Consider the following 23,788-nt stretch of genomic DNA (forward strand, 5'->3'; position numbering starts at 1 on the left):
ACTCTGGGCCCGAGACCCGCGCCGCCCGGCAGGTGCCGTCCTTACCGTGCAGGCCGTTGGGGATGCTTCGGTGGTGCGGTGGCGCCGACAGGTCGTCCAGGGACCTGCGCGTTGCGACAGCCTTGCTGTCCGGAGCCTTGTGCGGCCCGGGGGGCAGCAGCGGGGGCGGGACGTGGTGGTGGTGGTCGGGGCTGCCACCGCTGCCGGCGCTCGACGTGCTGCTGCCGTCGCCCACGTCGCGGGTCCCCGCTCCGGCCGCGCCACCCGCCAGCGGCCCGCTCAGGCTGGCCTGGCTGTCGATGGAGCTACGGGAGCCGGCGCCACCGCCGCCGCCGCCGCCGCCGCCGCCGCCCGCGCCCCCCGCCAGCGCCGCGCGCTCCTCGTCCAGCAGCAGCACCAGCTCCTTGAGCTCCAGGTTCTCACGCAGCAGGGCCTCCTGGCGCGCCTCGAGCTCGCGCAGCTTCTGCTGCGAGCGGGCCACCTCGTGCCACACGGCGCCGGCCGCGTGGCGCCCGAAGCGCTGCCACTCGCGCGCTAGCTTGCGCCCCTTCTGCCGGTCGTCGTCGAGAAAGCAGCAGAGCTCGCGCAGCTCCTGGTTGTCGTCCTGCAGCCGCTGGTTCACGTCCTTGAGGCCGCGGATCTCCAGCAGGTGCTGCTGCAGCCGCCGGTTCACGTCGCGCATCAGGCCGCCGTGCTCCAGCATGAGGCCCACCTTCTCGCCCTCTGCGCGCCGCAGCCGCCGCGCCAGCTCCTCCTTGCTCCAGCGCAGCAGCTCCTCGTCCGGCACCTGGCTCAGCTCCTCCGACGACGCCGCCGCCGCCGCCGCTGCCGCCGGGGGCTTCGCCATGGCGGGGCCGTCACCGCGGCATCGCCCGCGCCCTCGCCCGGCCGGCGCTCCCCGTGCCGGGGCTGCGCTGGGCCGGTCCGCCCGCGGGCGGGGGGCGACCAGGGGCGCGTGAGGCCTGCCCCGCGCCGCCTCGCGCGCCCTCACGCAGCGCCCTCCCGGGCCGCCCGGGAACCCGCGTCTCTCGAGGCTCGGCGAGCTGGGACCGCTGCTGCGTCGGCGGCTGCAGTGCCGGGCGCTCTCCGGGCTTAGGCGAAGCAGGCGGAGGCCCGCCCCCGGCCCAGCTCCGGAGCCCCAGCCGCCCCGCCCACTCCGGGCGGGGAGGGGCGGGGCGCCGCGGCCCGGCCCCGCCTCCGGGGAAGGGAGCGGGCGAGGCACGGCCGGCCCCCACGTCCCCCCGCGCCGTGCGCCCGCCCGCCCGGGGCCCTGCCACAGGCGCGCTCGAGCCGTGGTCCCGCCCCCACTCCCGTCCGATTGGGCCTCTCCGGGGGTGTGCGGGAGGGGCGGGGCGCAAGCGGGGGACGCCGCGGAGATGGTACAGTCCACCGGCGGTTCAAGTTTCTGCGCCGGGAGGACGCGGCCTCGGCCAATCCCAGGGCTACAGGGCGCTTTTAAAATGCAGGTACGGCTGCGAGGAGGGGGAAGGTGGGAAAGGTAGGGCAGGGCTTCCCTTAAAGGAGACGCGCGGAAATGGGCGCCCAGCCCCTTCCTGGGCCCGCGTGCCCCGCCCGGCCTCCCCCGCCCCAAATAAACAAATACCCAAGATCCGAAGGACAGCTCCCCTTCTCCCTGCCGGGGGCACCAGAGTCCAGCTTAGTCTGAGATACGACGGACAATAGGACTCTGACACGGGGGTCGCTCTCCCCGGCGGCAGAGCGGCTCTTTGTCCCCTTCCCTGCCGCCGGCTCCTCCGCCCCCATTTCCACCCCCGTCCCCTGCCGGAGCGCGCCGAGGTTGCGGCGTTTCCACTCCAGCCCCGGGCTGCGCACCGGGAAGGCCATGGCCTCGCCAACCGTCCCGGAGCACGGTCCGTACCCTTTTCCTTGCCAGGAGGGGGCGAGGGCGCCGGGGACACGCACCGTTCCCCCGCCAACCCGACCGCTCGTCCCGGAATTCGGGAGAGAATCTGTGATTCACGACGTGGAGACCACTGGGGAAGGTGGAGGATGGTCTCCCACTGGGGTCTTAACTCTGGGGGCGCCGAGTCGGCGGCGAAAAGCCTTCCCCACCGCAGCCTGGCCCGGCACCCGGGTCTTCCCACTGGCTGTGTGAGTCCGTCTCGTTTATCCTCGCGTCCCTGAAGTGCATTTACTGCGCGTCTGCTGCCAGCCGGCCAAAGGTGGGCGTCCCTCCCCCGGGACCCGCAACGAGATAAAATCCGAGCACTCGACCGTGAGCGCCACAGCCTGGCGCGCGCGCCCGCGCAACAGCTGATGTCCCCATTTACAGCTGCTCAACCATTCATTGGGCAACTGTGTACAGCCCCTACTGTAAGCCAGGCCTCTTCTAGACCACTGGGGGATTCTGTAGGGGACAACGGCGGAGGCCACTGCCCTCTGGGGGGACTTTGCACCCTGCGGGGAGGAGGGGAGAGAAGATAATAAACAAACTAGATAGCTATGAGTCTGTAATAAGTGCTGTGCAGGGGATTAAGACAAGCTGCTGTCACAGAAAGTGATTATCAGTTACTTTAGATCCCGTGGTCAGGTAGGACCTCTGAGGAGGTGCGTCTAAGCTGATATCTGAGTGACAAGAAGGACAAAGATAAGGGGGAAGGGCACTCCAGGTGAAGGGAACAGCTAGTGCAGAGGCCCTAGGGTTGGCCTGTTAGTGGCCTATTCAAAGAAGGCCAGTGGGGCTGGGAGGGGGCTCGGGAAGAAGAGTGAGAGATGAGGTCAGAGGAACCAGATCATCCATGATTCTAAGGCAGCTGGGAAAGCAGTGGGGGGCTAGCAGGATGCAATATGACCTGATTTGCCTTTTAAGAGACTCACTCTGGCCCATGTGTGGAGAAGGGATGGGGGTGGGGGGGTTGCAGAGAGGTCCAGATTCAGGACCTCATTCCCCACTCTTCTCCCCCTCTCTCCATATAGATGTTCAGGGAGAGGATGTGCCAGGCAGAGCATAGCTTTGAGGGTCAAGCCTCAGGGTAGCCGAGGTTCCCCCAGGCAGGTGAGCCTGCAGTGGGTCACCCTCCCCACTGGGGCACTGTGCTTCGAGGACCCAGCCCACTGTGCATCTGAGTTTGAGTTTGAAGAGGGAAGGGGTTCCAGCTCCCACTTGGGAAGGGTACAGGTCTTTCTTACCCCCAAAAGGCCAACCAGATTAAATAGCTCACTGGAGGCTCTCCCCAGAACAAAGCCTGAGCTGGGAGAGTGAGGGGTGAGCGTAGGACACGTGGGCTCACTAGGGAAGTTGCTGAGATGGTTAACACTGCTTGTGGGAACCGCCACCCCAACTTGGTGTGTGGCCCCAGGTGGTTCCCGTGGCCTGCATCTCTGTCCTCTCATCCTGCAGAGCTGGCAGCTTCAGCTGAACTTTCCAAGAGAAAAAAAAAGCCTCCATCTGGACGGGGCTTGCTTGCATCATCTACAGACTGTGGGCATGGGTCCCCCTCACCAAGAATCAGGAGAGCATCCCTAACATCCCCCTGGTGCAGCAAAGACAAGGTGCTAGAGATGAGGCTACTGGGTGGGTGGTCCCAGGGACAGTCTTTGCTCTCCGCAGCATGGCTGGACAGGCAGGGACAGAGCAGGATAGATGGCAGCAGGCTGAGAGGGTCCAGAGCTAAAAAAGGGTCCTGAAGCAAGGGGAACCATCCAAGCCAGAGCCCCCTCCCTAAGGTTCCAGCAAGAGGTGCCAAGCCCCCTAGAACACTCACCATCCAACAGACCCTGTACCCCGAGCTAGGATCTGAAATGTCAAGTGTCTTGACTTTTTTAGCTCTGCTTTGTCATGAAATCAGTAAAACCAAATCATGGATCTCTAATACAGTAATTCTCTAGATGCCCAGTAAAAGTAGCTGTGGGTCTTTTAAAAAATAAAGATGTACCACCGCTCCCCAATTTTTTTTCTTCTGAATCTCCAGGGCTGTGTGTGTCCATTTAAAGCCACACAAATGTTTTTGAGAGCCAGTACACTAATACACAGTAGACAAAATAATTCCCAATCACAGTGTCTGTTAACCTGGGAAATGGTGAGAGCACACTGGCGGTAAGCAGACTGTCTCCTCACTGGGAGGGGAAGACGCTTTCTTATCTCCTCTGTGGCTGGGGCCCGGAACAGAGACCTCAGAGCAGCCATTATTTGCTGTTTGCTGAGTGAATGTGTGACCCTTCAGTACGTGACCAATTGAGTCTGAGCCCCTGATTTTGCAAATGAGGAAACTGAGCCCCAGAAGGGAAATGACTTGCCCAAGGTCACTTTCATTCACTGATTTCCTGAACACACAAGCATAATTGGTTAAGTATTTATGCATATGCGTATGTATATGTGCAGTCACATATGCATTGTACATGGGTTGTCGTAAGTATCACAGAAGAGCGGGGCAGAACACATCATTGTGGGAGCATCCAAAGGCACTGGGAGCAGCTTCCTGGAGGAGGTGACCCCCCCAGTGAATCTTGCAGAGTGAGTAGGAGTTTATCAGATTGTAGATGGGGAAGGTGAGGGTTGGGATAATCCAGGTGGAGGGAACAGCAAAGCCAAGGCCTAGAGGTGGGCAATGGTGAGGGGTGTGTGTGGACACAGCCATGCCTTATTGCCGGAACATACAGGAGAGGCAGAGAACAGCGGGGAATAGTCACAGGGGATGTGTGGCCCCCTCCCTGGGGCTCTGATAGTTAACAGCAGCAACAACAGCAAAAATAATAACTACTACCTCCTACCACTTACCCAGCACCCAGTGGATGCCAGGGATTCTAAACCAGCTCTCACGTGATGATCAGAATGATGGTGTCCTTAGCGCTTCAGGATTTAACGTGGATTCCTGTTGGCTGGGTTGTTTGTCTCCACGAAGCTCAGATCACTGTGTGTGAACTTACGGGCAGTGTTCAGAGGCTGGTGGATGCTCAAGGACTCTGGTGTGGCCAGTGGAGGTTTGTGTGGTGGCTGAATATTTCTGCAGGTCAGCAAGGCAGTGGCAGCTGACCAGGTCTGGGGCTGGGCTCTGGGGTTTCTTCCCTGCACCCCACCTCAGGGAGGATCCTGAACAGGGGAAGTCACCATGCACAGCTGAGGGGCTATGATGAAAAATCAGGGCTCATGGAAAAGCAACTGTAATTATTATTAATAAAGGATAGTGTTGGCTGAGCACTTTTTTTTTTTTTTTGCCACGTGACTTGCGGGATCTCAGTTCCCCGACCAGGGATTGAACCCCAGGGCCACAGCAGTGAAAGCCCAGAATCCTAACCACTAGGCCACCAGGGAACTTGCAGTTGAGCACTTTTTATGTATCTACCCAGCACTGTGCTAAGGCTTTACAGGGATTGTCTCACTGAGCCCTCACTGCAGTCCTGTGACTTAGGAGCCTCTATCCCCATTTTACAAAGGGGCAAACTGAGGCTCATAGATTAAGTCACTCGTCCAAAGTCACACAGCAAGCAAGTGAACGAGCTGGGATTCAAACCCACGACCATCTCGGCCCAAGAGTGCACCTTACCCCATAGACTACAGCCTCCTGTACTGCAATTTCTCTGTGACATCCCTTTCACCGTGACTCTGGTTCTACAATGTGGAGGCCTGCACTGTGCCCAGACCATGTCCATCACCCAGCTTCCAACTACTTCAGCCTTCCACATTGTCACCAAGCCAGAGAGACTCCCCGAGCCTCTGGATGGACCACTGGGAAGAGCTTTCCAGCTCTTCCTGCTGACAGATCAATCACTGCATGTTGTTAGCTCCATCTCACAGCTCCTCTCTCACCAACTTGCTGGGTGACCCTAGGCCAGTTTCTTAACCTCACTGAGCCACAGTTTTCTCATATGAGCCTTCCTCCACAGGGGCCAGTGTCAAGCAACTAGCAGGGCTCTTGCCCAGCTCTGGAGAGATGCGCGCGCCTCCCTTCCCTGTGCGTTCTCCCCACCCTCTGGATCAGGACAGTCTTCCCATAATGTACATTGAAATTGCACCCATTTTCCAGATGCAAACCCTGAGGTACATTGAAACAAGGGCTGTCCAGGAAGCCTAGTGCTTGCCCCTGGCAAACGGGGCTACAAAGGATGCCAGCTATGGCCCTGGGCTGCCACCAACTTCCTTTTGGGATGGGCGCAGCATGGAATATGGGGTTTAGTGATGAAGTGTCTCAACTCCCACATTTTTAGGTGGGGAAACTGCACTGATGCTGGGCCCACCAGTAGGCAAGTTTGCGGGGATGTCGACCCCCTGGAGGGCAGCACTGGGCGGTCTGGGGGGAGGGTGGGCTCATTCACTCACACCATTACCCAATGGTCAACCCGTGTTCTGGGGATCAGGAAGTCAGTGACGCACAAGATGGTTGCCTGGAACCGCTGATGTCACAGGCAAAAGCCTCAAGGTTAACCTGAGGGCAGTGGGAACCACAGAAGAGTATAGAGCAAAGAGAAAACTGGCAGACTTTTGTTTGATAGCAGGTGACAGGAGGTGTGAGGGGAAGAATGGATCAGAGAGGGTCCGCCGAGGCCGGGAGACAGGCAGGAGGCTGCAAAGCCAGGCTGGCCAGAGGCCTGGGCAGAGGTGGGAGAAAGGTGCCTTTAGGGACCAATGGGGGGGGCTGGTGTGGGGCAGGTATCAGCATCTGCATCCCTCCTCCCTGTCTCTCCCTTCCCAGCTGGAGCCACTGAAATACCCTCCTCCCCTTTCAACAGCTGACAACCACTCAGACCGTTGCCCCGAGGAGCAGGGCAGGGAGGGATGCTCGATCACGGGGAAACTGAGTCAGGGGAGCTCTTTGCAGGACCAGCTCCCACCTCAGTGCACTTAAAAACACTGTTCTTATTATGAACGATTTCCTATCACAACAAACTGCAGAGCAGCAGGTGCCTGGAACCCGACTGCCTGGCTTAAGGAATCACCACTTTCGCCGGCCCCTGGAGCCCCTCCTGGTCACCTGGCCAGCCCACCTGACCCCAGGGTAAGCACGATTCTGAATGCTGCATTGCTTATTCCTGTGCTTTCCCAATACTGTATTTCTCCCTTCTAATATACTGCTTAATTTTGCATGCTTTTGGACTTTATTTGAATGGTATTATACTTAATGTGTTCTTTGGCAACAAGCTTTTAAGTCATGTATTATTACGTTGATATATGTGGTTCATTTATTTGTGCGGCTGGCTGTATAAAGAGGTTTCTCAGCCTCAGCATGTTGACAATTTGGACTGGAGAAGTCTTTATTGTCGGGGCGGATGGGGGCCGTCCCTCGGCACTGCAGAATGTTTACCAGCATCTCCAGCCTTCACCAGTTAGATGGAAGTGGCACCCCTGCCCCTATTGTTGTGAAAACCAAAAATGTCTCCAATCTTAAAAAATGATACAAATGAACTTATTTACAAAATAGAAACAGACTCACAGACTTAGAAAACAAATTTACGGTTACCAAAGAGGAAAGGTGGGAGTAGGGGGAGGGATAAATTAGGAATTTGGGATTAACAGATACATACTGCTATATATAAAATAGATAATCAACAAGGACCTACCATATAGCACAGGGAACTATACTCAATATTCTGTAATGACCTAAATGGGAAAAGAATCTGAAAAAGAAGAGATATATGTATATGTATAACTGAATCTCTTTGGTGTACACCTGAAACTAACACAACATTGTAAATCAACTATACCCCAATATAAAATAAAAATTAATAAACAAAACCAAAAATGTCTCCAGACCTTGCCAAATGGCCCCTGGGGGCAAAATCTCCCCAGCTGAGAACTCTGCCATCTAATTTCCATTGCATGAATACATTACCTTTACTTTTCTCCTGTTGAAGGACATTTGTTTCTAGTTTTTTTGCTGTAACCAGCAATGCTGCCATGGACATCCCTGTACATGGGTCCTGATACTCACGAGCACAAGCTTCCCTTGGGTCTGTACCCTCATGGCTCTCAGAGCACAGGAGAAACCCAGGTCAAATTTTATATTCAAGGCACCCAGTATATTAAGGGAGAAAAAGAAGAAGAAACAGTGTAGCAGGCTTGCCTACCATGACTTCTTTGAAATGTTTGTTTTATCAAATTGACGCTTTCACGCATGCACAAATACAACGCTACAAGACTTATGCTGCTTGTCAGATATGCAGGGTTTACTCCAGGTGATAAGTTCCAGACCCCAGACACATGGTCTTTGAGGCCAGCTGTGTATCTCTGTGACTGCCGGCATCACTGTGCTGGGAAGCGTGAAGCCCAGGCGGGCGGGCCCACCTGTGATGGGTGGTTTTCATCTGCCTCCCCGCAGCTGCACTGTCCTTGAGGACAAAGCCCCCTCTTCTCCGGAGCCCTCAGGGGCCTGGTCCCCGTGGTGTTCCATGGGTGTCTGCAGCTGCGCCATATGCATGAGACACCCCCGGGCCACGCCCATCCGGCCCCTACAGCCTCCAGATGCCTTGCACCCCAGGCCTTGGAGGCTGCCCTTGGCCCAGTATCTTCAGCCAGCAACGCTGCCCCTCCCGGCCCTGCCCTCTGCAGACACCGGAGACCAGCCTCCTCCAGTGCCTGAATATTTCATGCCCTGATGGTGGAGCGAAGTTGGTGAAGACCTTAATTGTTAATGCGGCTGCTGCCGACCGACCAACCGCAGGGCCAGCCTTCCCCGCCCTCTCTCTCTGCCCCTCCTGTTTGATACAGCAACAGCAGTAACAGTAATTCCTCCTGTGAGCTGCTCTGGGCGAGGCTGGGCTGAAGTCAAGTTGTCCCCCCAGCCCCCAGTTGAGCCCACAGCTGGGCAGAGAAGCTGTGACATGAGTAACTTTAACAACTGGACCATCAGGTTCACCGTTTTGTTCATCGCTGCTCCCGGGTGCCCTCCCAGCAGAGAGCCTGGGGACTCGGTGAGTGCTTGTGGAATAAGTGAACGCTACAGGAGGAAGCTGGGTTAAGTAGAAAGGCCCTGGAGTTGGAATCTGTGTCTCTGACTTGATATTTCCCAGCAGGGTAGCCCTGGGGAGTCCTGCCCCTCTCTGAGCCTCTGGATCTTACCTGGAAATGGAATCATTCCAAGCCTCCTCCTGGGGTAGAAAGATGCTCAAATGCACAAGAAAAGGTAGGCCCGAACCACAAGCCACACAATGAGGCAGGTGGGGTGCTGGTCTGCTGGGGGAAGGCCTGGGAATGCCCCAGAGCCCAGCCTGAGGCTCTGAGACCCTCAGAGAAGAGCTGAGCCTTCTTTCCAGAACAGCCTCAGCACCCCCAAGACCCAATACCAGGACACAGCTCTGCAACAAAGAATCACATCTTAGCATCCCAAGCGCTCAGAGCCCCCATAGACAAGTGAGTGTCCTAAGGAGGCAGCTAGTCAGGCTGACTCTGAACAAGGCCAGTGGGTCAGCGCAGTGGTTCTCAGCTCTGGGCACTGGTTAGAATCGCCTAAAAGCTGGTAAAATGCAGACGCTCAGACCCCACCCCAGATCCATTCCATCAGAATATCTGGAGGATGGGAGTCCATCAGGCAGGGCTGAGAAGCACTGGGTTAGATGAAGCTCTTGTTCATTGGCAGCAGGCTGCCCTAGGAGCCACCCCCTTTTCTGGGGGGCACACCTCTCCCCAGGTGTCTGGATTTAGAGATGTTTCTCTAGGTTTTCCAAATTCCCCAAATGATCCTCAGATGGGCTGCCTAGGTTAAGGAAGGGGGCTAGGGGTTCTGGAGTTCACTGTACTGTTCACGTAATGCCCCTGTTTTTTGCCCCATGTCTAATGGGACAAAATGAAGGGAAGGAAAGTATCAGCGATATAATACAAAAAAATTATCTGGGGCTGATGGACACAAAGGGCCAGCATAGAAGTGGAGAAATGATCATACTGGGCACATCATTGTAAAATTTGAGAACACCAGGGTTGAGGCGATCCGAAAAGCATCCAGAAGGAGAGAGAGAATCAGAGAGAAAGGGAGAGATCACATACAAAGGATCAAGAATCAGAAAAACACTGACATTCTCTACAGTATCTCCAAAAACTAGAAGACTATGGAACAATGCATTCGAGATTCTGAAGGAAAATTATTTCAGTATCCGGTCAATTAAGTATGAGGGTAGAGTATGACATGTTCAGATCAAAAAAAAAAAAAATTATCTCTCAGACATTCTTTCTCTAAACTTAGGAATTAAACAAAGAAACGAGATGACCCAAAATTCAGGAAATGGGGAATCCCAAAGTGATGGTATAGGGAAGTGGGACAGGGAGGGCTTCAGGGCCAGAAGCAGTCAGTGCAGATTGGAACAGGGAAGGAGGGCACCAGGAGGAGCTGGCCAAGAAAGAGAACACAACTCATGGAGTCGCTGGGGCCTTGGCTGTCTTGAGAGGAATATTAGAGCTCTGTCAGAGAGTCTGGTGGTGAATTAGTGACAAGCACAAAGAAAACCAAGCAAGTCAAAACAAGGAGGCAACTAATAATCGCCAGGGAAACCCAGAAGTCCTACAAGGAAGGAAATACAGTCATAGGACATATCATGGCTCTGTTGACCATAGTGTTTAAATAGTATAATATGTAAACAACGTTGATTTAACCAAAAAATTGCGATACAGTTGTACTAGGAGGGTGGGGGAAGGGGTGGCATGTGTGAGTGTGGGCGCATGAGTAGACTAACCTTCCTGGTCCCTAAGAGAAAGGCAGTGGTACTACCTAAACTGGAGAGTCAAGAGGAGTCTAAGTGTGTTGTTTTCAAATGTGGAGAAAAGTCACAGAAGAATCGAAAGTAGTTGCTTCTGGGAAGCAGGAATCAGGGGCAGAGCCATGAGGCAAGGGATTGTTTTTTGTTTTTTGTTTTTTTTTTCTTTTAAGTTTTATAACTGTATTTGATTTTTGAAACTCTGTGCATGTGTTTTGTTTTTTTTGTTTTTATTTTTGGCTGTGTTGGGTCTTCGTTGCTGCGCGTGGGCTTTCTTTAGTTGCGGCGAACGGGGGCTACTCTTTGTTGCGGTGCGTGAGCTTCTGATTGTGGTGGCTTCTCTCATTGTGGAGCATGGGCTCTAGGCGCGTGGGCTTCAGTAGTTGTGGCACATGGGCTCAGTAGTTGTGGCACACGGGCTCAGCTGCTCCACGTCATGTGGGATCTTCCCGGACCAGGGCTTGAACCCGTGTCCCCTGCGTTGGCAGGCGGATTCTTAACCACTGCGCCACCAGGGAAGCCCCTGTGCACGTGTTTTTAAATTAATACATTTTTAAAAGGCTTGGCATTGGACTTCTTATTAGAAACCCTGGAAGCTAGAAGATCACAGAGCAATCAGTTGCCTTAAAAGTCTGAGGGAAAAGGATTTCCTGCCTGGATTCTATGCCCACAGAGAGCATCAGCCAAGAATGAGACTGGAATATAAACATTTTCAGAAATGCAAGGTCGCCAAAAAAAAGGAAAAAAATGAACTGCTGTGCACCTCTCAGGAAGCTTTTGAAGCACGTGCTCCTCTAGATGCTGAGAGTAGACCAGGGCACAGGAGGGCTCCCCAGGAGGGCAGGTCCTTCCCTGGGGGGAGCAGGGGGAGGGGCAGGCCCAGGCCCCAGAGCAGGGGGGGGGACGGCTCAGCCTGGAAGAGCCCAGGCCCGGAGGGGCTAGATAAGATAACCAAATGCCTGGGCATCTGACCATCCTACCACTAGGTTAGAGTGGAGCAGATAGAAAAAGTAAGAAGAGACACATAAAGACCTTACAAGTTTTTTTGTTGTTTGTTTTGGCTGCACCACACGGCTTGTGGGATCTTAGTTCCCCAACCAGGGATTGAACCCCTGGCCCCCTGCTGTGGAAGCGAGGAGTCCTAAACACTGGACTGCCAGGGAATTCCCAAGTTTGTTTTTTTTTTTAAAGTGCATTAACGCCAGGACATAAACAAACAAAGCTTCACCATAAAAGGAACCACTAGGTACTTTCTTTATTTTAATAAATTTATTTATTTTTGGCTGTGTTGGGTCTTCGTTGCTGCGCGTGGGCTTTCTCTAATTGTGGTGAGCGGGGGCTACTCTTCATTGCAGTGCGCGAGCTTCTCGTTGCAGTGGCTTCTCTTGTTGCGGAGCACGGGCTCTAGGTGCACGGGCTTCAGTAGTTGTGGCATGTGGGCTCAGTAGCTGTGGCTCGCGGGCTCTAGAGCGCAGGCTCAGTAGTCGTGGCGCACTGGCTTAGTTGCTCTGCGGCATCTGGGATCTTCCCGGACCAGGGCTCGAACCCGTGTCCCCTGCATTGGCAGGAGGATTCTTAACCACTATGCCACCAGGGAAACCCTACTAGGTACTTTCATAGGTAACATTTACAGACTAATAATAAAACCCTGGACCACTGGTCAACTAAGAATTGGGTAGAGCCTTTGAGGGGATGCTGAGGGAGTGGGAGCTGAAGCCTCATCTGTCACGACCGGAATGAATTCTAGAAAAGTCTAGAATTGAAAAATCAAGAAATAGCCACGGGAGCATCTTACTGAGAAACGTGGAGACCAAAACCAGAAGGAACAACTAAATGTGGAAACAGGTTGTTCTGGGGAGTGGGGAAGGGGGAGGAAGGGCCAGGGAAATATTTCATTTCCTTCTGAACCTTTTCATGTTATTTGATTTTTTTTAACCTAAGTTCATACATTATTTTGTTTGCAATATAAATATAATTAATCTAATAATAATAAAACCTACATCCGGGCCGGGGCGTGTTAAACAAGAGAGGAGGACCAGCAAGGACCTACTGTCTAGCGCACAGGGAACTCTGCTCAATATTATGCAACAACCTAAATGGGAAAAGAATTTGAAAAAGAATAGATACATGTATACGTATAACTGAATCACTTTGCTGTACACCTGAAACTAACACAACATTGTTAATCAGCTATACTCCAGTATAAAGTGAAAAGTTAAAGAAAGGAAAAAAACGAGAGGAGGACCAGCGATGCTCCCTGACAGAAGCCCCCGGACCTGACCCTCATCAGCTGCAGCCTAGGCCCCGCAGCCTCGCCCCTTGGCGGCCCGCCCAGCCTAATCCGCCCCGACATTCTTCACGGCCATTTCCAGTTTACAAAGCATTCTCTGGGCAGCTTCCTCCTCCCATCCTCCCAGCAAGCCTGCGAGGTGAGCAGGAATTATTACGCCCGTTCGTGCCCACAGAAGCTGAGGTTCGGTGTGTATCTGGGGGTCCGTAACAGGTCCCTGCCATGGCAGGTGCACCTGCTACAAAGGCCGGCGGAAGACCCATATTGAAGAGCCAGGGAGAGGCAGCCTCGCTGGAATTTCAGGGCCGGAGTCACCCCTCCTGGCCTGGAGGTGCTCAGCAGGGAGACTGCAAACCCTTCACTGGACTGTACAGTTTATCTTCCCTAATATGTAGTCACACACGAACACCCCCAGTGTTCGCCCAGCAGGTGGGGGGTGTCCTGTCGAGGGGGTACCACCAGCTGCCAAAGAGGAAGGGCTGGCATCAGCTGGGACTGCACTTAGATGCGGCATCCTGGGGGCTGTGAGAGAGCCGGGCAGGGCAGTGGACAGGCACCTCCACGCGGAAGGTGCAGCCGACGGGGGCAGGGGTGGCTCCAGGGGTCTCCGTGCTCCTGAGATGGGCTCCGAGTCATGCTTATTGCTGACGAGTTTGCTGTCGTCCAATCTATCTAGGTTTGCAGCCCCAAACTCTTAAGATTCAAAAAGGCCCCTCGGGGGACTTCCCCGGTGGTCCAGTGGTTAAGACTCCACGCTTCCATTGCAGGGGGCATGGGTTCCATCCCTGGTCGGGGAACTAAGATCCCGCATGGCGCATGGCACGGCCAAAAAGAAAAACCAAAAACCAAAACAAAACAAAAATGCCCCTTGAGCATACGCAGTGGCTCAGGACCACCGACCTGGTCCAGTCCCTCCAGTGAACACACAGAGATACCGAGAGTTATTCGGAAGAAAGAGACTCATCCATCCAAGGAGTGGGACACCCTCAACCTCCCTGGACTTTGCACCTAGATCTTCCTGGTTGCCTGGAGAGACACACCCAGCCGGCTTTATAATTGCTTCTATAGCCTCATGCCTTTTAAACCCACTCGGGGGACTTCCCTGGCGGCCCAGTGGTTAAGACTCCATCTTCCATGCAGGGGGCGCTGGTTCGATCCCTGGTTGGGGAACTAATATCCTGCATGCTGCACAGTGTGGCCAAAAATTTTTTTAATTAAAAAAAATATAAAATAAACCTACTAGGACCCGAAGCTCCAGACCTGCATGTACAACCACCTCCCTAATGTCCCCTTAGCCTTGTTCCCTCAGCTGAAAAGCTAACAGCCCCAGGCCTTTGCCTGGCCTTTCCTTCTCTCTGGAAGATTCTTGGGAACTCAGCCCAGCAGCTTCCCTCAGGAGCCTCCTCTCCACGGGGACCCTCCCAATGCTTGGACCAGCGTGGGTACAGAGCAGGGGCTCAGAAACCCCCAGGAACTCCCCTGGCTCTTGGGGACCCAGGTAGGAAAGGAACGGGAAAGGTGGCAGCATTCCGCCTTCTGGAGCCTGACACACCCTGGTGCGCAGGGCTGGCTGTGCTCTCACGAGAGCCTCCCTCCTCCCCTCCGCTGACTGGAACTGAGCCCAGCCGGGCAGTGGGGAGCAGGGAGAAGACCCCCGCAGAAACATCACACCAGCCTTCCCACACCCCTTGGCACTGGATGTCCTCAAACCAGCCTGCGTGGCCTGGGTGCAATGCACAGCTGTAAATTCCCCTGATGGTGATAGGACGGGGTTGGGGAGAGGAAGAGGGACACATAGCCTGTATAAGTGGTGACAGCAGCTCACAGAGCCCCGTATCCCAATGGGGCCATCGTGTCCATAATCTCACTGACCCTCCCAGCATCCCATGGGCAGGCCCGGTGCTAGGCCCATTTCACAGATGCAAAAACTAAGACTTAGCAAGGTTTAAATAAATGCACTGCTGAAGTTGCAATTTTAGCTGTGAGCAGGGTTTCCCACACCTGCCTGGTGATAAGAATCACGTGGGACACTTGCCACCCAGACCCCTTCCCTGGAGATTCTGACCCACCACCTCCAGGTAAAGCCTGGAGTTGGTCTGTTTGATGGGGCCAGGCTGGGGATGGGGCCATCAGGAATCGCAGGGTGACTGATCCAGGACCTCCAAGCACCACCCCCCAATTCACCCAGTTTCACAGTTGGGTGTGGTATTTAAGCAGCAGAGGTGCTCAGCTGCTCCCCCACTGCTGGACATGAGGTTTACTTCCGGGGCTGAACTATTACAAATAACTCCCGTGGGGGCGTGTTTGTGCACAGCTTGGTTTTCCTGTTGGATTGTTTCCCTGGGGTGAGTTCCCAGAAGTGGGGTTCCTGAGCGGAAGGATGGACGTTTTCCCGCTCTAGTCCACACCCCTAATCTAGTCTAGCGCCGGGATGGGGATCCGGCCTTTCTCTGGCTTCAGGGAGGGGCAGCCGGCAAGTCCCCCTTGGCACTTCCGGAGGAAAATGACAGATCTGGCCCTTTCCTGTAAGAGCTAATTACCGCCTTGACGCGTTCACGGCTGTCAGAGCAACGAGGGCCCAGGTGACTCAATGCCATCTTTCTGGGGCCCGCCCGGATTGCTCCGCCAGCAGGTGATGGATTTTCTCCGTGGAGGTCACAGGAAGCGAGAAAACCATCCCTCACCTCCCTGGGGAGGCAGATGTCAGCAGCTTTGGGAGAGGCCAGAAAGAAGGCCTGGAAACCCAGTGGGCTGCTCATTCCTTGTCTTTTCAGACAACGAAGGGCTTCTGGCCCCTGGACCCTCTGACCTGCCTGAGGTGGGGGCCACGCCACCAGGGCCCATCTATGGGACACTCTGGCCCACCCCTACTGGGAACGCCTCTAATAGGAGCAGGGGGAGTCGGCCCTATGAGGCCAGCCTCTCAGTGTCCATGGTCCTACAGAGCCTGGCACTACTGTGCTCTCTTCTACCACCCCCCCACTATGAATTCTTTGAAGGTAGGCTGGTGTCTGTTCTGTCTCAGACTCCAGGAAGTGAGCTCTCTGTCCCTGGAGGTGGACAAGCTAAGGCAGCATGACCATCTCTCAGAGGCTTAGAGGTTGTACTGGCTGGGTAGAAGGGTCTTCCTGGGCTGAGTGCCCAGCCTATGCCACTGCTTGCCCAATACTTACTCTGCTCTGGATGTTATACCCACTTTACAGCTGCACAAACTGAGGCACAGGGACTAAATTGGCTTGCCTGGTGATCTGAAGATGGCTGACTCATTCACGACTCATCACTGTTTACTGAGCACCTGCTGTGCGCCAGGCTACCTTGCTTCCTGAGTCTCCCCTTGACCAGTTTTCCCAGCCATTGTCCGTATTTCATCACAGGCACAGGTAGCCACCGTCCATCCACTCCCACAGGAAGGGAGTTACTCCTGTCGCCTTGCCCCAGAGCTTCCATTCACCCGGCCGTGGCCCTCTTTGGTCTCAGGGCAGCGGGGATGGCTGTTCCTGGGTGGCACTGGGGGCTTATGTGGGTTAGGCCAACCCCAGCTGTTGTGAGGGGGTAGGGGAGCCTTACAGACATCGCTGGGGATGCCTTTCCTGGAGCCAGACCTCTGGCTGCCTCCTCTGAAGGACTCTCCCAGGGCCAGGACACCTGATGGTACAGGACATCCTTCCGGGGCCCACAGACCACAGAAAGTTTATAAAGAACCTTCTGTGGGCAGGCCCAGGAAACAGGTCTCCCCATCTCAGCCACAGGAGGTGCCCATTTTAAAGACAATTTGGGGGGAAAAAAAGCCTCACCAATACCTTGTCAGTCTGTGCATTCAACCTTTTGTGCTTCAAGGCAGGTTATTCTGGCTCTCCTCGTTCAATGCCATTCTGTTCGTTTCAGTCCCTTGTTTCACCTGCTGAGGTTCCTGGAAATGCTGTGTTCTCATGGGGCGTTGTCATTTGCACATCTGATAAGCAAGCCTCCCGTGGCTCCATGCAGATGCTGGATGGAGGTGAACAGAGCTGAAGGCAGAGACCTATGGCCCATCTTTAGAGACCCTCTTATATTAGATTGCACTGATTTACAAGGTGAACTTTGTCCCTGGGTCACTCTGTCCAGGGAGTTATGACTTCCCCCCTAACTGCTCTGCTCTCCAGCCTACATTTTCCATTCCACCAAAAGGACAGCATAAAGAGCTTGTCCCCTAGACACACTCTTATCTGTCACACCTCCGTGCCTTGGGCCACAGTGTTCCCTTTGATGCCCTGTCCCTCTTCCTCGCCTGACTGACTCCCACGCCAGGACACAGGTTTGTAAAGTCCGTCTCCACAACCCCCTCCCAACCCATCAGGCTCCCACAGGCCCCTGGCTTCCCTGGTCATGGCCCCCATGCACAGTGCTGGCCCTGTCTGCCCAGCCCCCCTCTTATACCCTGGGGTTCCCGGGGTTCCCAAAGCCCAGGCAGGACCCAGCCCCTGAAGAGGAAGCTCTGTACTGTTGAAAGAGCCCAGGCTCGGGGCCAGCTGGGCTTAGGCAAATGGTTGAACCTCTCTGAGCCTCAGTTTCCTCGTTTGTCCAATGAGGATGCTCTCCAGGTCAAGGGCTAGTGAGGGTCACAGATCATGTGGGCAAAATGCTCAGCGTGGGGCGGGCTGTCTGTGTTCACCGGCTGAATGAGCCAGGTGCCACGTCCCTGTCATCAAGTTCACAGTCTGGCTGGGGCTAGAGAAGGGGACAGAGAGTCACGCCTTAAATGAGACTAATGTGCTATGGGAACTGCTGGGAGGAGCAGTGATTCCACTGAGAAGCTAGGAAGGCTTCATGGTAGAGGAGATGCATGTGCTGGGCCTGAAAGGGGGCTCCCCATTTCTGTAGGCAGCAGAGTTGGGGAAGAACATTCTAGCCTTCCTGGGTGTGCTATTTCCTACAGAGCTGCCAGCACTGGCTTTTATCATTTTAATGATGTACGTCTGTGTGTGTGTGTGTGTGTGTGTGTGTGTGTGTGTGTGTGTGATTTAATAGGGATGAATGGTGTTGCAGCAGCCTTATTCTGTATGTCTTTGAATGCCTGTTTCCCTTTGAGGCTGGCTCTGAGAACCATGATTCCCAAAGGTATGTATGAGCCCAGGGAAATCCTTCTCTATTATCTCAGATTGTGAAATGAGCTCAGCTCAGGAGAATTTGGGGGATTTTTAGAAGTGGTGCTTTTGCGATGATGATAACCCCGCCTGGCAGGGGAGGAGGGCAGGACCCTGGCAGCACCAGCCTCCCTGGGGCCACTCACGAAGAGCCTTTCCTAGCCGCCTCCTGGCCTGACACAGCATGCCGCCGCCTCGAATTCCACCATCCCTCACGTTCCTTCTTAAGACAAGGGCTTCTACTAAAATGTAAGTATTTTGTCTGGGAGGGGGAACACTTTGCTTTGTTACCGAGGGAGAGGAAGTTGAAAACTAACTTTTATTGAGCACCTACTAAGTGCTTTATTATCAAGGGAAAGGAAGATGGAAACTTACTGTTAACAAGCATCCACTACGCGAGCTGGGCACCCCTGCACTGCCTTCAAGTCTACGAGGCAGCCTGGCGAGGCGGGGGAGTTACCCATGCCTGCACGCAAGGGGATGGGATCTCGGAAGGACAAGGGCTTAGCAGAGCCGGAATTCGAGCCCAGAGCTAACTCTCCACCTCCCTCTGTTCTCAACACCCAGCTGTTCCTCTTTCTTCTTGGCAGGGGGGCTCCCTGGAGCGTAAGATGAGACAGTGCAAGGGTCCTGGGGGCTCCCCGACCCGGGTTCCAGGGCAGCCCTGCCCTCCACCAGCTGTGTGGCCTAAACAGTCGCTTCACCTCTTGGATTTCACCTCACCTGTGGATAGGGTAGCAACAGTGCCTACGCCAAGGGGCTGTGGTGGCGACCGGAGACATGCAAAGCCGGTGACACAGTGTCTGGGCAAAAGGGCTCAGTAAAGGACAAGTCTGGTCTCCTTATCAACTTACACAGGATGAGGCATTTATAGCCCCAGCTCCCAACATGGGGACACCCTGGCCCTTCTCTGACCCTGGTAGTGGCAGAAGTGGGACCTGGCTTCTCCTCCCCCGTGTCCCCATCCTGGGATCTGAGGAGAGAAGGCTGGTGGCAGCTGGAACAGCTGGCCTGTAAGTGTGAGTTTTTTCACGGCACTGGTGGCCTCTGTAAGCCACCCGACTCCCTTTTCGCCCCCGTGTTCATGCAGCTGTGATCTGTGTCCCTTTTTCTTTCCCCCAGGAGCCTAGTTCACTACACAGAGGAGGCCAAGTTCGGAATCCCTGCTTGAACTACTGGCCTTGGGCCCCTCTCTAAGATCCGAAGCAAGCCCTCGGCCTCCCGTGTGCCTCAGTCACTGTATCTCTAAAATGGGCAGCCCAGGGACTTCCCTGGCTGTCCAGTGGTTAAGACTCCACGCTTCCACTGCAGGGGGCACAGGTTCAATGCCTGGTCGGGGAAGTAAGATCCCCCACGCCTCGCGGCACAGCCAAAAAAATAAAAATAAAAATAAATAAATAAAATGGGCAGCCCATCCATTTCAAATTTGCTTAACAGAGAGGAGTCTGGAGAAAAAACTAGTCCCTGACCTAGTGAAAACTGCCTCGAGGGTAAAGTACAGAAGCCACCAGTCGAGGGCGTCTGCTGACAGGCAGGTGCTGCAGCCCACGGAACTTGGAATTGTAGGTTCCCTGGGCTGCTGGTGGGCTCAGGCTCCACCACGTGGCAGCATCTCGGGGCCTCCTTTCCTGTGGCTGCAACTCGGTCCCCACCAGGCTGGCCGGGACTCTGCCCTAGGCAGCCCCACCCCCGGGCAGCCCGTGGGAACTGACGCCTCTCTACAACCTCATCCCACTTTGCAGAGGAGGAAACTGAAGCCAGGGAGGTCACGTCACTGGCAGAAAGTCTTGCGGCCAAGGTGTGCCAGTCTGCCTGACACAGAGTCTGGTCTCCTGGCCACCGCGCCAAAACTGCTTTCAACGTTATTACCATCATCACAATAGAACACTCATAATAGTTGTAATTATTATTATTGAGGGCAGTGCCCTCGGCAGGCAGGTCTGGGTGGCTGCATCATTGGGACCAGGTGCCTGCTTGGTGTCCAGGGCTCGGCAGAGTCCTGTCCCATCTGGCCCCAGGACTACACTGAAGATGTGAGGCCCCATCATGCGGCCTGAGTCTGCAGGCTGGGTCAACAAAACAGGGTCTCTCCCATCCTCTGGCAGATCCTGGACTCAGGCAGCCACTCAGTGCCCATCTGCTCCTGGAAGCATTTGATGATGGATACAGCAGAGATTCATGGATGGGAACACTGAAAATTCAACCAGAGGCACTCACTGTTTTGATAAAGCAGAGTCCCCCCCAGACCTACCCCCCGGGCAAGCTAAGTATCCCTGCTCCAAAAGGCAGTGCGTCCTGCTGGGTAAGCACATGGTCCCTGGGCTCAAATCCTGGCGCTTCTGCTTGTTCCCTGTGTGACCCTGGACAAGTGACTTCAGCTACTGCTCTGTTTCCCCATCTGCACAACAGGGCAAGGCTCAAGGTCACTGTGAGGACCACGGGCTGGAAGTGTGCTTGGCCTGTGCTGGTGTCCAATAAACGTTTGCACCATTATCCCTCCAGGTGGGGTCAGCTGAAGAAGGGGCTGTCTGCCCTGATGCTGGAGAAGAGGTGGGCTCACCGAGACGGGACTTGATGGTGATAGACCCTGTGGCGTGGTGGTCTCCATGTGTGGCTGGGACAGCCCTGTGGCCCCAGGGGGAATCGGCTCTGGGCTGATGAAGCCAGAGGGCTTGCTGCCCCTGGGGGTCCGGGCCCGTGTGTTTGAGCCCCTCAGGCCCCCTGGTTCCCATGGAGCTGAGAGGCCCCGGTGGATCCTGCCTAACAGGTTCCCTGCTTCCCGGCTCCAGCCAGGATTCCAGTTCCATCTTGTTCTGGTCTGTCCTGCCTCTGGGACCAAGAGAAAGGGGTAGAAACTGCTGAAGACCCATTTCCAGTCTCTGGGACACAGCCCGCCCAGCTGCCCCAGCTCTGGGCTTAGAGACCAAGTCTGCGGCCTCCGAATGGGGAACCCAGCGCCCGCGCCCATGTCAGCCCAGAGCTGGCCTGCAGGCTCGCAGCAGGACGGGTGCCTGGTCTGCAGGCTGCCCAGAGGCTAGCTCACAGACACAGGGTTGAGAAACCCTGGGGCGCCCAGAGGGGAGGCACCAGCACGAGCAAAGAGGAGGAGAGGGTGGATTTGCAAGGTTCCTTCAACAAATGGACAGCATGAAGGTGATGAGTTCCCACAGGGACCAAGGTCCCCAGGGAGTGTTGCTAAGGCAGGCTGCGGTCCCAGCGTCCAGGAGCAGCCAAGGGCCCAGGTGCTAAGGGGTTAGGACGGGACGGGGCAGGTGGGCTGTGGCTGTGCATGGGACAACCTCTTCCTCTCTGTCTTTGAATGAAAAAACCCAAAAAGATGGCTTAAAAACTGTTGCTCTTTTCAGGAGAGGTAAGTGGGGTCACAGGTGACCTCTGCTTCTTGCCCTTGCGTTCCTGGACAAGGAGGACAGTGGCAGGATGGAGGGAGAGGCAGTGCTCTTGGAAATTCAAGATGCTGAGTCCCAGCCCAGGTGCCTCCCTCCTGCCAAGGAGCCTTCGGTGTTGTGTTGGTCACCTCGGGACATGGTGTGGCCACCAGCAGGACCGGGCCGCTCCATGGGGCCCCCTGGTGGCCTGAGGAGTTCCTGCAGCCACGCAGGCCAGGGCTGGCTCACTCCTGGACACCCCCTGACATAGGACCTTTCTCAGGAAGCTGAACGCGTGCCAGGTGCTTTGCTGGGTGTCACCAGGGAAAGGTCATCTCCCAACAGGCCCATGAGGTGGGGGTTACCCCGACTTTATACATGTGGACACCTAGAGGGGACTGTCCTGAATCATCCGGCTGCCGCCAAAAATCCATTGTCAGAGAAACAAGCAAGAGACAAAACACAAGTAAAAATAACATGAATATGTATTTATTTGAAAAATTAAGAGCGAGTGTGCTGGCACACACAGACTCCGGAGGATGGCACAGAACCTGGTATCACCCATGGCTTCCGGAAGGGGACCTGAGGCCTGGGCGTAGGTGGGAAGGAGCCCTTTTCACCGGTTTAGTTTTGTGCTTTCTGGTTTTTGAACTCTATAGAAATATTGCCTATACTTAAAGTACATGAAAAGGGGCTTCCCTGGTGGCGCAGTGGTTAAGAATCCGCCTGCCAATGCAGGGGACATGGGTTTGAGCCCTGGTCCGGGAAGATCCCACATGCCACGGAGCAACTAAGCCTGTGCGCCACAACTACTGAGCCTGTGCTCTAGAGCCCGCGAGCCACAATTACTGAAGCCTGCGTGCCACAACTACTGAAGCCCACGTGCCACAACTACTGAAGCCTGCGCACCTAGAGCCCGTGCTCTGCAACAAGAGAAGTCACCACAATAGGAAGCCCTCGCACCGCAACGAAGAGTAGCCCCCGCTCACCGCAACTAGAGAAGCCTGTGCACAGCAACGAAAACCCAACCCAGCCAAAAAATAAATAAATAAACAAATAAATATATAAAGTACATGAAAGATCTAAACATTCATAGACTCACAGATTCAGGGACAGAAAGGAACTTGGAAGTGACCAGATTTTCCCCCTGTTATAGTAGCACTGACTTGCATGCCTCCAGCAATGGGAAGCTTACTCCTTAATGGGTCAGCTCCCAGTCTGGAAAGACCCTCTCTCTATGGACAGAAACATAACTCCCTGGTTTAAACTCCCTCTCCTGGGATGACTTTTTGGGTATCAGTAGGATGTTTAGTACTGGCTGAGTACCCCCTGGAGCCATGGGTCCTGGTTTTAGCCTCCAACAAACTCAGAGTCCAGTTTCTGGAATCCCAGCAACAGGTGGGATTCTGAGGCCATTGGGTACAAGCCCCCAGCCAATACAGGACTCGCCCACCACACACAGGGCAGGCAGCTGTTTGTAACAACGGGGAGAAGGCCCTGCTGCCCAGCTCCCCCATCCACGCACAGTACCCATAAATTCCTCTTCTTGCATCCTCTTGCCCCACTTCCTCCTGTCCAGTGTCTACAGAAATGCCCTTGCATTGCCACGTTCTGAGCCGGTGCCTCTGATCGGTCTTCAGTATCAACATCCCGGAGCCTCAGTTTCCTCATCTGTAAAATGGGTTAATAATAATGCTCGCCCTTGAAGGTTGCTGTGAGTATCAAGTAAGATGATGGTTGATGCACACTGTGGGGTGAGAGGAGCCAGAGGTGGTGATGGAGGAGACGGGTCTGCCCCACCCAGGCTGCTGCCAGTGAGTGGATAGGATGGAGCCACGGGATTTACATTATTCCAAATCCACACTATGAATATATATATATATATATATATATATATGAATATATATACATATACACATATTTGAATGTACCTACTGATGAGGGGGAGAGGGGTGGAGAGAGGTTTCCATCTGGGGTCTCAGCTCTATCCATGGCTGGGACTTGGACCCACCTGGGCAAGTCTGCCGTGTCCAGCCAAGTGATGGGTGGGCCTGACCGGATGGATGAGGAGCCTTCTAGGGGCAGGAGGGCCACACATGAGGGGCTAGGAGCACACTGGGGGAGGCAGCCGCTCCAGGGAAGCCCTATAAGATGCTGCAGCCCACGACCCTGGAGGGGGAGGGTGGGTGCCCCAAGCCCAGCACACCTGCACCTATCAAGCCCTCTGTTGCTTCAGCTGAAGCCTCGGGGGAGGGTGGGTGCCCCAAGCCCAGCACACCTGCACCTATCAAGCCCTCTGTTGCTTCAGCTGAAGCCTCGGGGGAGGGTGGGTGCCCCAAGCCCAGCACACC

The 23,788-nt window shown here is 54.9% G+C and overlaps 1 protein-coding gene across 2 annotated transcripts in view; it reads right to left on the reverse strand.

Moving 5' to 3' along the window:
* Positions 1-878, reverse strand: part of CCDC85C (coiled-coil domain containing 85C) — an 83,315-nt gene extending 82,437 nt beyond the window's left edge. For both annotated transcript variants that reach the window (XM_059914978.1, XM_059914977.1), the window contains exon 1: positions 46-878. In XM_059914978.1, the coding sequence (XP_059770961.1) occupies positions 46-847 (802 nt within the window). In that variant the 5' untranslated portion in view covers positions 848-878. The remainder of the gene's footprint in view (positions 1-45) is intronic.
* Between the last annotated feature and the right edge of the window lie 22,910 nt (positions 879-23,788).

This window comes from Balaenoptera ricei, chromosome 2 (assembly GCF_028023285.1).
Source record: "Balaenoptera ricei isolate mBalRic1 chromosome 2, mBalRic1.hap2, whole genome shotgun sequence".
In the NCBI taxonomy this organism is placed as follows: Eukaryota; Metazoa; Chordata; class Mammalia; order Artiodactyla; family Balaenopteridae; genus Balaenoptera; species Balaenoptera ricei.